Genomic DNA, 13,999 nt, shown 5'->3' with positions numbered 1-13,999 from the left:
ATTAATGTGCTAGCAACAACAATCTGCCATACAGACAACCCTTCATCTCCTATTATTGTAACACCAATCTAAGTTAAAAAAAAAAAAAAGGTTGGAAGCAATATCTAATTAAATTTAAATTTAATCAAGAAAAAAAGACATTTACTTATTCTAGGAACGCAATCTGGTATTTTCTTTTATTTCCTTATACTTGGGAATTGAGTCAGCAATAAAACCTTCAAATAAATCTTTAAAGTAAACTAAGTTATACAGTAATATTTGGCATAGTCTTTCATGAACCATTTTTGTTACTTTATAGGCATTCTAGAACAACACTGCATCTTCAAGTCCTGTATTCTTCTAACGCTGCCTTTTGGGGAACAGCGAAGACAACCTGGGTACCTGGGTACCTGGATACCGATGTTGCCAACAGTAACAAGTTCTCCTGCTATCAGTCCTCTCCACCCCAAACCTTTAGACTCAGTGGAATCTATGATTTTCATTTTGCCCAGTTTGGCCTCTAGACTACATCAGGTGCACTTGATTATGTGAAATTCCAACAATCTGAAGCCCATCAGTGCCTCAGTGGCAACCTTAGAACAACAGACTCTCTAAGGATTTCCATGAGTTTAAGCCTGGGGACTTACTGGGGTGGAAAAACTCCCAAACATTACTTACTTTTCAAAGAAATGTCTGATAATCAGCAAGAGAAGAGCACAGGGAATCGCCATGTACAAGTGAGAAGGCTTGGCAAACACAAGTCCATTGTGATCATCCAGATCTGACCACTTCATTTTGGGAGGAAGCCAGAATCTTTCCAACCAGAACCATTCTTTGAATGTCTGTAACATTCTAGAGAAAAGGAAAACTAATGTTATATCTATGACACAAAAACTTGAAATGCAGAGAATACTGAGCATCTTCACCTAAAATATCCAAGTCAGAAGATTTTGAAAATAAGTCAAAAGTGGAGTTCTGTTTTTCAGTGTTTCATTGATCTTTCATTGCATTAAATAATAATTATTCTTCAAATATTCTCAAAGCAATTTCGTCTACGGCATGGTAAATGGAAGTTGCAAACACCACTGTTCGCACTTTGGGGAGACATGCATGAATATAATGGGTGTATTTTCCTCTTACATGATTCAAGGCCTAAAGATTAACAATAGACTCAAGGAACTCAACCAGCCAAAAAGCCTCCTGACAACCCCAGCTTCATGTAAATCTTCACCAGACCCCAACACTTGTGCTAGCAGATAAAGGACAGACACGTCTAATTTCATATTGCAGCAAGGAGTTTAAGTTATTCCAGGTCAATAAATGCTTTTGGAGATTTTATAAGCTGTGAAACAACATGCAAGGCATTGAGGACACAGAAATGAACAAGACAGAGTTACATCCTAAAGGGCGAAACAGTTTCATGGCACAGCAGGCTTGAACAGATGACTTTTACGCTTTTTTAAAAGTCCAATAAAAACAGCATATGCACAGTTCTGTGGGAACAAGGTGACGGGCACTGAGCCCAGCCAGGAAGCATCATGGAAAGATAATGGCAACAGATGGCCCTTGCGATGTCTTGAACAGTAAGTGGACATACACCGGGGAAAGCAGAAAAATAGGAAAGATGGAAAGAACTTTTCAAGAAAGTACTCATTGTACAGTTCAGTTTCCAGAAGTACGGGATAACTAGAATCATAGGGTTCATCTCAGTGTACAGCCTGTGACCTTTCTGCTCTTGGCATTCTGACCCTGTGGGTGGTCTGTTCTATCTTTCAATGTCTAATCAGCAAAAAGAGTTCAAATGTCTTCAGATTCCCAACAGGACAGCCACAGTAACTCCATAAATACCTCCTTGATTTAGAAACAATAAGACATAACATGGAAAACTACAGCATGTTGGTGCTGCCACAGTGAAAGAATCCAAGGTGTGGAATGCTGAGCTGTAAGAGAGTTGCCCAGACAGTCCAGGTTTATTGGACTAATTACTAATAGCTCCTCCGTTCAAAATGCTTCAGTTTGGACAATAAATCACATGGTCACCATCATCACAAGGCCACTGAGGAAGGCAGGACTGGGTCACAGAGGATTTGCAGGTCACACTGACTCTGGACTTTCACTAACAAGGCACACTGAGGATGAGTGCCATGTTTAGATATTTCCATCAAGTTGCTTTGGCAACCAGGTCCTGTGTTAACCCAGGTGGCATCCTTGCGCCAGTTTGGAGGGAGATACCTTCTCCCTCCAAAGGGAGATACTTTCTGGGCAGATACAACTCTTCAGTCCAGCAGAAGTGATTTTAAAAAATCAACAGGGATTTAAGGAGAATGAACATCAATATTTACCCACAATCTCTGTCTCATGGTGCTGCACTTCAACCCCATCCCCTTACATGCCAATCGAGTCCACCTACTCTCCCACAAGGCACCTGTGTCTCCAGGTAAGGAGGATACACCATAAACAGCCCGGGAAGATGAACTCCCAGAAAAGCTTATGTACACTACACCACTACTACGCCTAGCTCCACTGCTCTGTGTATTCAACAAGGGTGCCATATACAGGACTGCTAAATGTGGGCATGGCACTCATTCTGACCCGCTTTCTCTTGCCTCCTCCTGCGTTCTGTCCTCATGGGCAACTCTGAGGCCCTCTCAAAGTTCCTATCTCTTCTCATGGGGCTGCCTGCTTGTCTTCCTGCCTGAATGTATTCCTACTCTTCCCTGTAATAAATTCTCCTCTCATCGGTACACCTTACTGATGGCTTTGTACTGAACCCATCTCACACATGGCAAGGGCATGGAGTGAAACCTGGGCACCACATCCCTATGACAGAAGGACAGCTGAATTTCACTCTGCAACTCCCGCTTCCACCCCATCCAGGCCCACACCTGGCAGCTCTGTTGGCAGAGGTGTGGAGCACATTTCCAGATATGGAAAGCCAGGAGAGCAATCAGGAGCTGAGACCAACAGGTTTACATAAGATGCTGCTAATAACATGGCTCCAAACTGGGAAGAGAACTAAAGGGAAACAGAGAGAATTGAGACTGCGGTGGAAAAAAGGAACAGAAGTCAAAGAACAAGTGTGGCAAGTGTAAGCTGGAGGTCCAGAGGACAAGCTGGAGGGGCAGGAACAGAGCGGAGTACTGAGGACAGCTCCCGAGTGTGGACCACATCCCTCAGAGAGACCCAAACCAAAACCAAGGATTGAATTCTGGTAAGGAAACTCTACCTCAACCAGCCTCCTATCCACTGTTCAGGCAAATTCTCCTCCGGCCAGTCCCACCCACACCTGCAAATCTGTGCCCTGGTAGGAAGGTTGCACTCTCCAGGGAAGGTGATTTCACTATAAAGCCTACCTTGAGAGGGAGAGATAAGAACGATTTATACAGCTGCAAAACTGTGAAAAGATGTAAAGACTACCTGCGAAGATCTTCTGAAGACTTCCTTCTCTTGGTCTTTGGGGCGACCCAGAGGAAAGACAAGCTCACAACTGAGTCAGGACTGACTGGCCGTGGACCAGAGGAGCAGCAGGGCCCACCAGCAAGGGCGTGGTTAAGAGGGAGGAGTGAACCAACTGCAGCAGTCCCTCTGATAAGGCAAAGGAGGACTCAAGCTTGGTCGCCTGGGCCACTGACACAACTGACCAAACGAAAAAAACCAAGAAATCTACTTAATTTCTCACACCAAGGGACAAGAGTAGGAACAATTATCGGAGTCAAACTCCAAACACAATACAGCATTCTGAAAGATCTTGAAAATCAACCTAAACCCTCGTCCCAGGCCCAAGTTCCTCAACTGCATCAGAATGAGGCCCCAAGCTCAGGCAGGGACATCTGTGCCTAGAGGCTTGCCTGCACATTCATAACCTTACTGGATGCAAAGTCTAAAGACAGAGACTCAAGGAAACATAGCAAATGGTAGTGAGCTAGTTTTGTTTTGTTTTCTGGTATCATTACAGTAACTGGGATACGGATTTTTTTTAACTCCTAAAATGCAACTCAAGGCAGCATAAATTATTTTCTTCAGTGTGAAATATAACTGACCTAATAGTTTATGATGGCAATGTGAGGTTGCCACCCTGAATAATTTCTTGTGTGCTATATGCAAGCAATAAATTAAGAGCTATTAAAAGCCACAGCACCTTGAATTCTCAATAACCAAACGTATTGAAAGGGAATTAGAAAGAACATACAAGTTAAGGACAGTTCCCCTGGAGAATGTAGTTCAAATTGAGAAAATAAATAAACCTATATTGTGTATTCTTTTCACATTGTGCTGCCACCCAATATCAAGTATAACAGCTTCAAAACCTTCAGTGCCAATCTTCTCTCCGTACACAAAAATTAACTTCAAACAATTCACAGATCAAAATATGAAAGGGCAAAGTTATAAAACTCCTGGGAAAAAATAAAAGTCTTGGTGGCTGCGGCTTGGACAAAAGCATCTTACAAATATCATCAAAAGCACAAGAGAAAAAAGAAAACAACAACAACAACAAAAAAAAAAACAGACCAACTAGACTCTGTCAAAATCAAAACCTTTTGTGCCTCAAGGGACATCATCAGGGGAGTAAAAACACAAGCCATGAATGGGAGAATATAACTGGAAATTGTCCATCTGAGAATGTATAAACTCAACTATAAAAAGACAATCCAACTTAAAAATGGGCAGGAGATCTGACAGACATTTCAACAAAAAAGATACACAAGCAGCCAATAAGTGCACAGAAAAAAAGCTCAACATTATCAGCCATGAGAGAAACGTACATCACAGCCACACCCAGGGACACCCTTCACTCCCACGAGGACAGCTGCACTCAAAAAGATTACAGGCGGTGGAAAAACGCGGGCAGCGCTGGAGGGCCTGCAGAGCGCCATGCCTGCCCCTGCACTGCCTCAGGGCTGTGGACACAGCAGCTGTCCTGGGGATCTCTTCACTGAGCCTGAAGGGATGCTTGCTCCCACCTGGGTGACCCTAAGTCAAAGAAGTCAGATAAAAGCTTGCATTCTACGTTGAGTCCATACATGGGCAAAGCCATAGAGAGAAAAAGCAGGTTGAGTGCCTTGAAGAGGAGGGTGGAGAGCAGGCATGCTCTGAGGATGTGCTCAGAAGGGACTTCCAATGGGTGCAGGATTTCTTTTGGGAGTGAGGAAGATGTTCACAGCCTGAATGTGGTGTTGGCACACTGTGAATACACTAAAACCCACTGAACCACATGCACTAAGTGGGTGACCTGACAGACCGTGCATCAGAGTTTAAGGGGAAAAAAATGAGTTAAGACAGCTCCATCTCAGGTTCATCACTTCTAGACTTTGCCCCCATTCAATCCTGGCTCATCCTGAACTTCACACTGCAGCTTCCAGTTATTTCATACACAAGGCTGCAGCTTTACCTCCCAAGGTCACCTGATTCAAGCTGCTGTCTCCAAACCCACAGAGACATATAATTGAAAGACCGGGCCCAGGGTTAAGGCTTCAGGAGGATTTCAAAGGTCACTGATTTATGAAAGGAAGACCATCATGCATCCAAAAGTAAGAAAAAAGTCCCCAGACATCAGCATAATCAACGTGTGGGAGCCAGCTCACCAACACTCAAAAGCCAATGTGCTTGCATCTCGTGTGGCTCCAGTGAACTGGGCCATCCCTCCAGCCAATCTCTGCGCCCACCTTTAGGTTCTCCTCAAGATGAAATGGGATGGGCCCCCTCTCCTAGTCCTCAAGCATGTCAGGATATTAGTAAAAAAGAAAGCATTGTCTGCCCTGATGCCACGTGCCTGTGCTGACCCTTAACCAGACCCTCTGGCAGCCTTCCAAATCCTCTTTGCCTGAGCTCAGCTCCTGCGACACGCCTGGCTGGAGGTTTCCCAGCACCCAGCCCTCCCAGGAGCTGTGAGTGGAATTGGCACAATGCCTTTCCCACTGTGGAAGGCAAGGTAGCCAGTGTCTGCTGCTGGCATGGGCACGGGCTGAGGCACAGCCAGTTGGATGCCTCAGGAGCAGAGAGAGCTTTTCGGAGGCAGCAGCACCTGCGGGCTGGCCACTGCTGAGACATAGTCGTCATCCCACAGCTTCTCTGTCTCCCCGGCTGCCTTTGTCGCCGCTGTCAGTCTCTGGGCCAAAAGGCTTCCTTCGGTGCTGTCAGTCACACCAACAGCATATTTTGTTAAGACACCAATGGAGAGGTGGATCCTGCCACCTACAGACAAGAACTCAGACCGATATCCCTGGCACCTGCCTCAGCCTGCACTGAGTCTTATTTTGAGCCCAAGTGCCTGTTCTTGAGGCTTTCTTTGGAAGGCAGCTCTGAGCAGGGGCAGGCAGATGGGCACTGGCCAGTCTCTCCCCAGCTACCTCTGACCTCGGCTTGCTGCCACTGAGCACCTGCTTGTCTGTCTGCATTCAGTCCTTTAACACCACATTTGCCCCTGCTCTGACAGGTTGCTTCCTGCTGCAGGCTCACCAGGGTATCTGCTCTTCCTGATATAGCCTTACTAAGATGTTCAGGCACTAATAAGAAAGTCTGTGCAAGTGGAATTACAAAACAGATCCATTTTATTGTAAAATATTTTAAAACAAATTTTTTTATGATATGCTTTCCCCATGAACTTTTTGAAGATCCCCTTGCATTACCTATACAGAGAGGGGAAAAAAAGACATTTATTCTGGGTTAACCAGGACTGCACCATTTCAACGATATCCAAAAAAGAAAGTTACGAAATGTTGAAATGAGGTATCGTTGCAAAAGTTAGTGCTGTAAAAAAAAAAAAAACCTCCTCAGGCATTCATAGCACTGCTTCCATCACTCAGGGTCCGTGACAGACTCACTTAGTTTTGGTCAGTGTGAAACCAGCAACTCTCACATTAAACTCAGCCCATCTTTCATAGTTACTCTCTTGGCTCAACTCAGGGCCTCTCTGGCAATTTAAAATAAACTCTTCTGACAGCCTGTGTGTCTTGGCTTGATAGTCTCTGGAAGCAAATGTGCTCATAGTTACCCCTATACATTCTTAGAGTACTGTAACTTTTATTTATATAAAAATACCTAAGTGGATGAACAATTTTTATTTATAGACAGAGCAGCCCAAACTATTTCTTAAGAAAAAAATCAAAACCATCAGCAGCAAAAAGGTATCTTCAGTGACTTCTACATGTGGGGGTTGAAGCAACAGCAACTACGCTGTCCTGCCTACTGAGCCCGTAGACCTGTCACAAGTTTGCACTCTTTGAGGTGACATTTAAGTAAAGAGCTCCAGGTCGGGCTGAGGGTTGAGCCAGGGCTGACAGTAAGGAGACCCGAGCAATTGAGAAGACAGTTGAAAGAAGAAGTCTCGGGCCAGGTGTGATAGCATAGTGGTTAAAGTTCTTGCCTTGCACGCACCGGGATCCCATATGGGCACTGGTTCTAATCCCAGCGGCCCCACTTCCCATCCAGCTCCCTGCTTGTGGCCTGGGAAAGCAGTCGAGGACAGCCCAAAGCCTTGGGACCCTGCACCCTTGTGGGAGACCCGGAAGAGCTCCTGGCTCCTGGCTTTGGACTGGCTGAGCTCCAGCCGTTGGGGCTGCTTAGGAAGTGAACCATCAGATGGAAGATCTTCCTCTCTGTATATCTTTCTTTCTGGGCTTGTTCACTGTGTCCCACACTCAGTTACCATTGTCTGAGCAGACAGAATTCTTACTGAGGCTACCCTGCATTTCTGAATAATCAAGTGTTGATGATCTACAAATAAATCCATTTGCACTAGTTGCAAAACAATCCTTAAAATTTGGTTCGAGGGCCAAGCAAACATGTTTATCTACATTTATCTGCTTGTGTTTTCTTTGGAACAAACTTTACAAAGCCAGCCAAAAAAACTGGTTATACTTTTAAGATAAAGCAAAAAAGGAAATGTTACCACCTGTTTGCTGCCTATGCACAGTGTTAACAAACTGGGCCAACTGTAAATTCCAGTTCTAAGAGCATTTAAAGTGATCCCTTTTCAAAGGAGGAAGGCAATGCAAGTGGAAGTTTAACCCTGAATACATTTATCGTGACCATGTTAGTGCATTCCAAAGCCTGTAACTGTCTGGACTTAACAGCTGTAAGGAAACTGGAGAGTTAGACGGGAAAACTCTTGCCTTTTGTACAGAGAAGCAACAACATCCCAAGATGTAAAATACATATATTCTCCCTTGAAGAAAATCAAGGACCTGGGTTACGGGATTTATTTGGAACTTGTGTCTATTCCCGATTTAATGTCTCACACCTCCAAGTCACTCTTTTCACCTGTCCAAGCCCTTCAGCGGTCTCCCTGCTGCCAACTGGCCCCAGGGCTTCCCCAGGAGAAGTGCTGGGCCAGGGAGCTGGGGGAGAACTGGGGCAGCGCCCCCAGGGCCTCACTCGCTGCTGATCCATATAGTTCTCACTGCCAGACACACGGCAGCCCTCACTGTATCCAACAGGACAGGCTGATGATGAGTCCCAGAGGGCTGCATCCCAGCCCGCAGGCACCCTTCCTTCAGGCACTCACTGCTCCCATTCCTGTGTTCCGTAGAGTTCAACTTCCTGGCCAGACCCTCGCTGGACCCCATCTGCCTTCTGGAAGAGTCCAGTGACCACAAGCCTCCCCTCCAGATGACCATGACTAAGGGTCTTCCTAGTGTACCACACAGAAAGGCACCTCTGAAAGGTACCGCAGGTGAAGGGCTTCTCGGCTCCCTCCTCCAAGGCTGTGCGCTTTGCTAAGCTTACTGGAATAGATAAAGACTTGAGGCTTCAGGAAGAAATGATTCTGCCCTTTTATTCCCACTAATTCTAAAGCTCTTTGTCCCCCAGGGCCAGCTGTCACTGTCTACTAGGGCATATTTTCCCACGCTATTGTCCCCAGCAAAAGAAGCAATCCTGGCTAAAATACCAGTTGGGCACTTGGGGTCTGGATGGGGCAAGTTCTGGTCCTGTGGGCCAGAGTTCCACCCTAGAGCTCATTCCTTTCCTCACACCTGTGAGCAAGCTGTATACACACCTGGGCCTGGGCTGCCCTCCTGAGACGATCAAGTGTGATTCCTAGGAAAGTCCTGGGCAGAATTACTGCCTGCTGTAGTGTGAGGGAAGCTTCCCTTGGAGGTCCTGCCACAGGTGTGCTGTGCATTGGCCCCAGCCCTGTCTGCAGGCCACACCTGATCTGCCCTCTCCCGGCATATTCCCCAGGCCCCCATCTCTGCCCAGCCACCCCGTGCCAACCTTACTCGTGGCCCCATAACCTTGGCTGCCTCTGCTTTCTGATCCTTGTGAGCGAAGGCTGTGTCCTCCGTGGCTTGCAGCATGCAGGCAGCTCTCCTGCTGAGGATGTTCCTCTCACCTGGCCTAAGCCCACCCTCCTGATTCCTCCACTCTCCACACAGGTGTCTGCAAGATCTTCACCCAGGTCTCCCAGCACCGCTGTTCCCCTGGCACCCTTAAACCCACAGGGATGCCCCTGCTGGATTCTGCCTTTATCCCTGCACCTTTTTCCACGTCAAATTGGTTATTATGTATTTACGCTCTGACTCCCTTTCTGGAGTTTAAGGCTTCCCCAACTTGGTATACAGGAAGTGTGCAGCTGAGCCCAGCGTAAATGACTCAGGGACTAAATCATCACCTTGCATGCACCTTGCGTAGGCACTGGTTCGTGTCCCGGCTGCTCCACATCCCATCCAGCTCCCTGCTTATGGCCTGGCAAAACAGTAGAGGGTGGCCCAAAGCCTTGAATTACTGCATCTGTATAGGAGACCTGGAAGAGGCTCTGGCTCCAGCCATTGCAACCAACTAGGGAATGAACCAGCAGATGGAATGTCTGTCCCTCTTCTGTATGAATATGATCTGCCTTTCCAAGAAAAATAAATAAATCTTTACAATCAGGAAAGCATACAGCCACCAAGTACTCAACACCCAACATGGGAGGCGGGGTAATCCCATCATTGCATACATGGCTGCATCTGACATGTGGCAGTGACACCTAAGCAGCCATGTGCCCTGGGACAGCCAGCTGATGCAGTCTCCTCATCTAAGCAGCAGGCATGACAATCAGATCTCCCTGAAGGACCGCTAGACTGAGGAAACAGGTGAGTCCTTGTAAACCACAGGACTGCATGTCTGCTAACTGACAAATACGATTATTCCTCCAACAGGGGAACTAAATGCACAAAAAGATTCCAAAGTTCTGTTATTGACATCTATTAATTTAGATATTATTCAAAACAATATTTAATGCCAACTATAATATGGTAAACCCATCACACAAGAGTTCCTTTTTAGAAAGTCGGTTCAAGTCTACCTGGGAATATATGTAAAACTGAACTGAATAAAAAAACTTAAACCACAGTTAATAAATAGCACCTCAATATTAGCAATATTAGCTTTTTAAAAGTCAAACTGTTACATGACATTAGGGAATAGTAACTCCAGGTTGACATAGTCAGCTGATATTAAATTGCAAACTTTACTGACAAGAAAAAGGTACATGAAACATGAAAAAATAAAACCTAAATTTAAAGTCACATCTGTGCTGTGGTCATGATGACAGCAAGTGATCTCACTACATTCTGCTATTTTACACACACACACACACACAGCCAAAAACCAAAAACAAACATGAAGAACAACTGATATGCTAAAATTTGGGAGGGGATCAAAATGTTAAAATACTATTGCTGCTGGTTCAACATTAGGACAGTTTATAGCTGCTATTCTCCAACATTTAGTCCATCCCTTTCCAGTCTCAGAGGCCCACAGAAAATAACTGTACTGGAAGGACAGTCAGTACCTCTCCAGCTCACATTCAGATCTCTCCGGCTACACGGGGTCTTATTTCCCACTGTTGATTTTACAGAAGCTAGCTTTTTGCAGTCAGTGGCTCATACAGATACTAATGGCTGCTCTGAAGTAAAGCACAGCCTACACACCTGCTTAAAAGCTCATTGTAACCTTTTGACACAACAGCTAACTATTGAAATCTTTGTTTTACCCATTTCAGAGAAAATGCCACACGTGCTTCCTTAGTCCACACACAAGCAGACAGGCTGTGGATAGTTCCTGGACCTTGACTTTGGTTCCTGGAGGTGGTATAGGCAGATGGCACCAGAGGTGGAGCAGGTGGCAGTCAGCCAGTGCACCCCTTCCCACTGTTTCCTCGCCCTGCTGGTCCCACTCACTCCCTTGACAGCAATTGCCAATTCCCTGCTTGGTACAGTATGAGGCTATGAGCTGTGAGGCTTAACCTGGGGACCTGGGGACCTGGACCCCTTAAATCTGGGGACCTGGACAGAACCCTGCAGGAAACAGGTGTGGCCACCATCCGAGAGCTATGACACAGAACAGGTGTATCTTACAAGAATGCTGATCTTAGGGTTCAAGGTGATGAGGACAGGCTCTAGAAGAACATCATCCTCCCAGTTAGCTTTAGGAGTCTAAAACACAAGCTTGTAGGTGGTAACCACGCAATGGTGTTGCAATGTTAAGAAATTTTAACCCAAGTATCATGGCATCAATTCGCACATCCTTCCCAATAGGTCGCAGCTCCCCACTGGGTGCTTCACCCAGGCTCTCTTCCTTTGTCAGCTGAGTCACACACCTTGCTTCACAGATGACCTGCTATTAGTCTCAGGTGCAAGTGGCTCTGGGAACCTGCTGCTGGTGACTCACAGAGGGCCTGTCTCCTCTGCCATTCAAAGATAGGGGGACAGGCTCGGTGTCTCCTGTGTGCCACCCGAGCCACAGCAGGAGCTTTCCTCTGTTAAAAAGAGGTCAGGATACACCACATCCAAAAACTGAAAAACAAGAATCACATGATAGTATCAATAGATGCGGAAAAAGCTTTCGACAAAATCCAACATCACTTCCTACTAAAAACCCTAACCAAGGTAGGCATAGATGGAAAAATCCACAACATAATTAAAGCAATATACGAAAAACCCAACGCCAGCATCATACTGAATGGAGAAAAGCTGGAACCCTTCCCACTGAGATCTGGAACAAGACAGGGATGTCCACTTTCTCCACTACTATTCAACATAGTCCTAGAGGTACTCGCTGAGGCCATAAGACAAGAAAAAAAAATCAGAGGAATCCAAATGGGAAACGAAGAAGTCAAGCTCTCACTATACGCAGATGATATGATTCTTTATGTAGAAGAGCCAAGAGACTCAATACAGAGACTGCTAGAACTTGTACGAGAGTTTGGTAGAGTGGCAGGGTACAAAATTAATGAACAAAAATCAACAGCCATAGTGTATGCGAACAGCCCCAAGATGGAAAAAGACTTAACCAGCAAGATACCATTCAAAATAACAGAGAAAAGTATGAAATATCTGGGAATAAATCTAACCAAAAATGTAGAAGACTTATTTGAAGAAAACTACAATCTGCTTAAAAAAGAAATTGAACAAGACCTCAAAAGATGGAGTAACATCCCATGCTCCTGGATAGGTAAAATCAATATCATTAAAATGTCTATACTGCCAAAAGCAATATATACATTCAACGCAATCCCAATCAAATTGCCCAAAATATTCTTCATGGAACTGGAAACAATGATCCAAAGGTTCATCTGGAAGCACAAAAAACCACGGATAGCTAGAACTATCCTGAAGAACAGGAAGTTAGCAGGGGGAATCACAGTTCCGGACCTCTGGACATACTATAGGGCAGTGGTTATCAAAACAGCGTGGTACTGGCACAAAGATAGAGAGGAAGATCAATGGAGCAGAATAGAAACGCCAGAAGGAAACCCACACAGATACAGCCAAATAATCTTTGACAAAAAGACAAACGACAACCCAGGCAAATGGGAAGGTCTGTTCAATAAATGCTGCTGGGACAACTGGTTGATAGCCTGCAGAAACAAAAAAATAGATCCACATCTCTCACCATACACTAAGATCAGATCTAAATGGATAACAGATCTAAACCTACATCCAGAAACCTTCAAACTTTTGGAAGAAAAAGTTGGAAACACACTGGAACACTTAGGGGTAGGCCCTCACTTCCTAAAAAAGACTCCAGATGCAGTAGAAATCAAGACCAAAATAAACAATTGGGACCTCATCAAACTAAGAAGCTTCTGTACAGCTAGAGAAACAATCAACAAAGTAAAAAGGCAACCCACAGAATGGGAGAAGATCTTCGCACACGACATAGGTGATAGAGGGCTAATATCCAGAATATACAAAGAGCTACAAAACAACCAAAATGTCAAAACAAACAACCCACTCAAGAAATGGGCACGGGAAATGGGCAGACACTTCACAAAGGAACAAACCCAAATGGCAAATAAACATATGAAAAAATGCTCAAGTTCCCTGGCAATAAGGGAAATCCAAATTAAAACATCAATGAGGTACCACCTAACGCCAGTAAGACTGGCCCACATGAATAAAAGCACCAACGACACTTGTTGGCGAGGTTGCGGGGAAAAGGGAACCCTACTCCACTGCTGGTGGGGCTGCAGGCTGGTACAGCCTCTATGGAAATCAGTATGGAGAATATTCAAACAACTCAAATTCAACATACCGTATGATCCAGCAATAGCACTCCTAGGAATATATCCAGAACACTTGTTCTATGAGAAACCAACATGTACTCCTATGTTCATAGCAGCACAATCAGTAATTGCAAAAACATGGAAACAACCAAAATGCCCATCAACAGAGGATTGGATAAGAAAGCTATGGTTCATCTACTCCATGGAATACTACTCAGCTATTAAAAAAAACAAAATGCAGTTCTTTGTGGCCAAATGGGCCAAACTGGAAACCATAATGCTAAGGGAAATGAGCCAATCCCAAAAGGTTAAATACCACATGTTTGCCTTAATTTAAGATGATATGATGTTATGTATAACATGTTATGTTTTGAATGTTATATGTTGTGTATAAACTAAAATTGAAGTATAGGTGAGGTGGTCACAGAAGGTGGCTGGGAACCCGCATTTACTTTTAACATATTGGTTACTCATTACTATGTCAATGAATTCCATAATGATGTAAATTTTTGCTGATGGTATGTTGGAGCT

The 13,999-nt window shown here is 44.9% G+C and overlaps 1 protein-coding gene across 1 annotated transcript in view; it reads right to left on the bottom strand.

The window, feature by feature from the left end:
* Window positions 1-13,999, bottom strand: part of CERS3 (ceramide synthase 3) — a 70,709-nt gene that overhangs the window by 51,048 nt on the left and 5,662 nt on the right. The window contains exon 2 of the mRNA XM_058665376.1: window positions 658-831. Within this exon, the coding sequence (XP_058521359.1) occupies window positions 658-830 (173 nt within the window). The 5' untranslated portion in view covers window position 831. The remainder of the gene's footprint in view (window positions 1-657; window positions 832-13,999) is intronic.

The sequence above is a fragment of the Ochotona princeps genome, chromosome 6 (assembly GCF_030435755.1).
Source record: "Ochotona princeps isolate mOchPri1 chromosome 6, mOchPri1.hap1, whole genome shotgun sequence".
NCBI classification, from domain to species: Eukaryota; Metazoa; Chordata; class Mammalia; order Lagomorpha; family Ochotonidae; genus Ochotona; species Ochotona princeps.
Note: the sequence above shows the minus strand (reverse complement) of the source record. Positions and strands in the feature narration are given on the sequence as shown.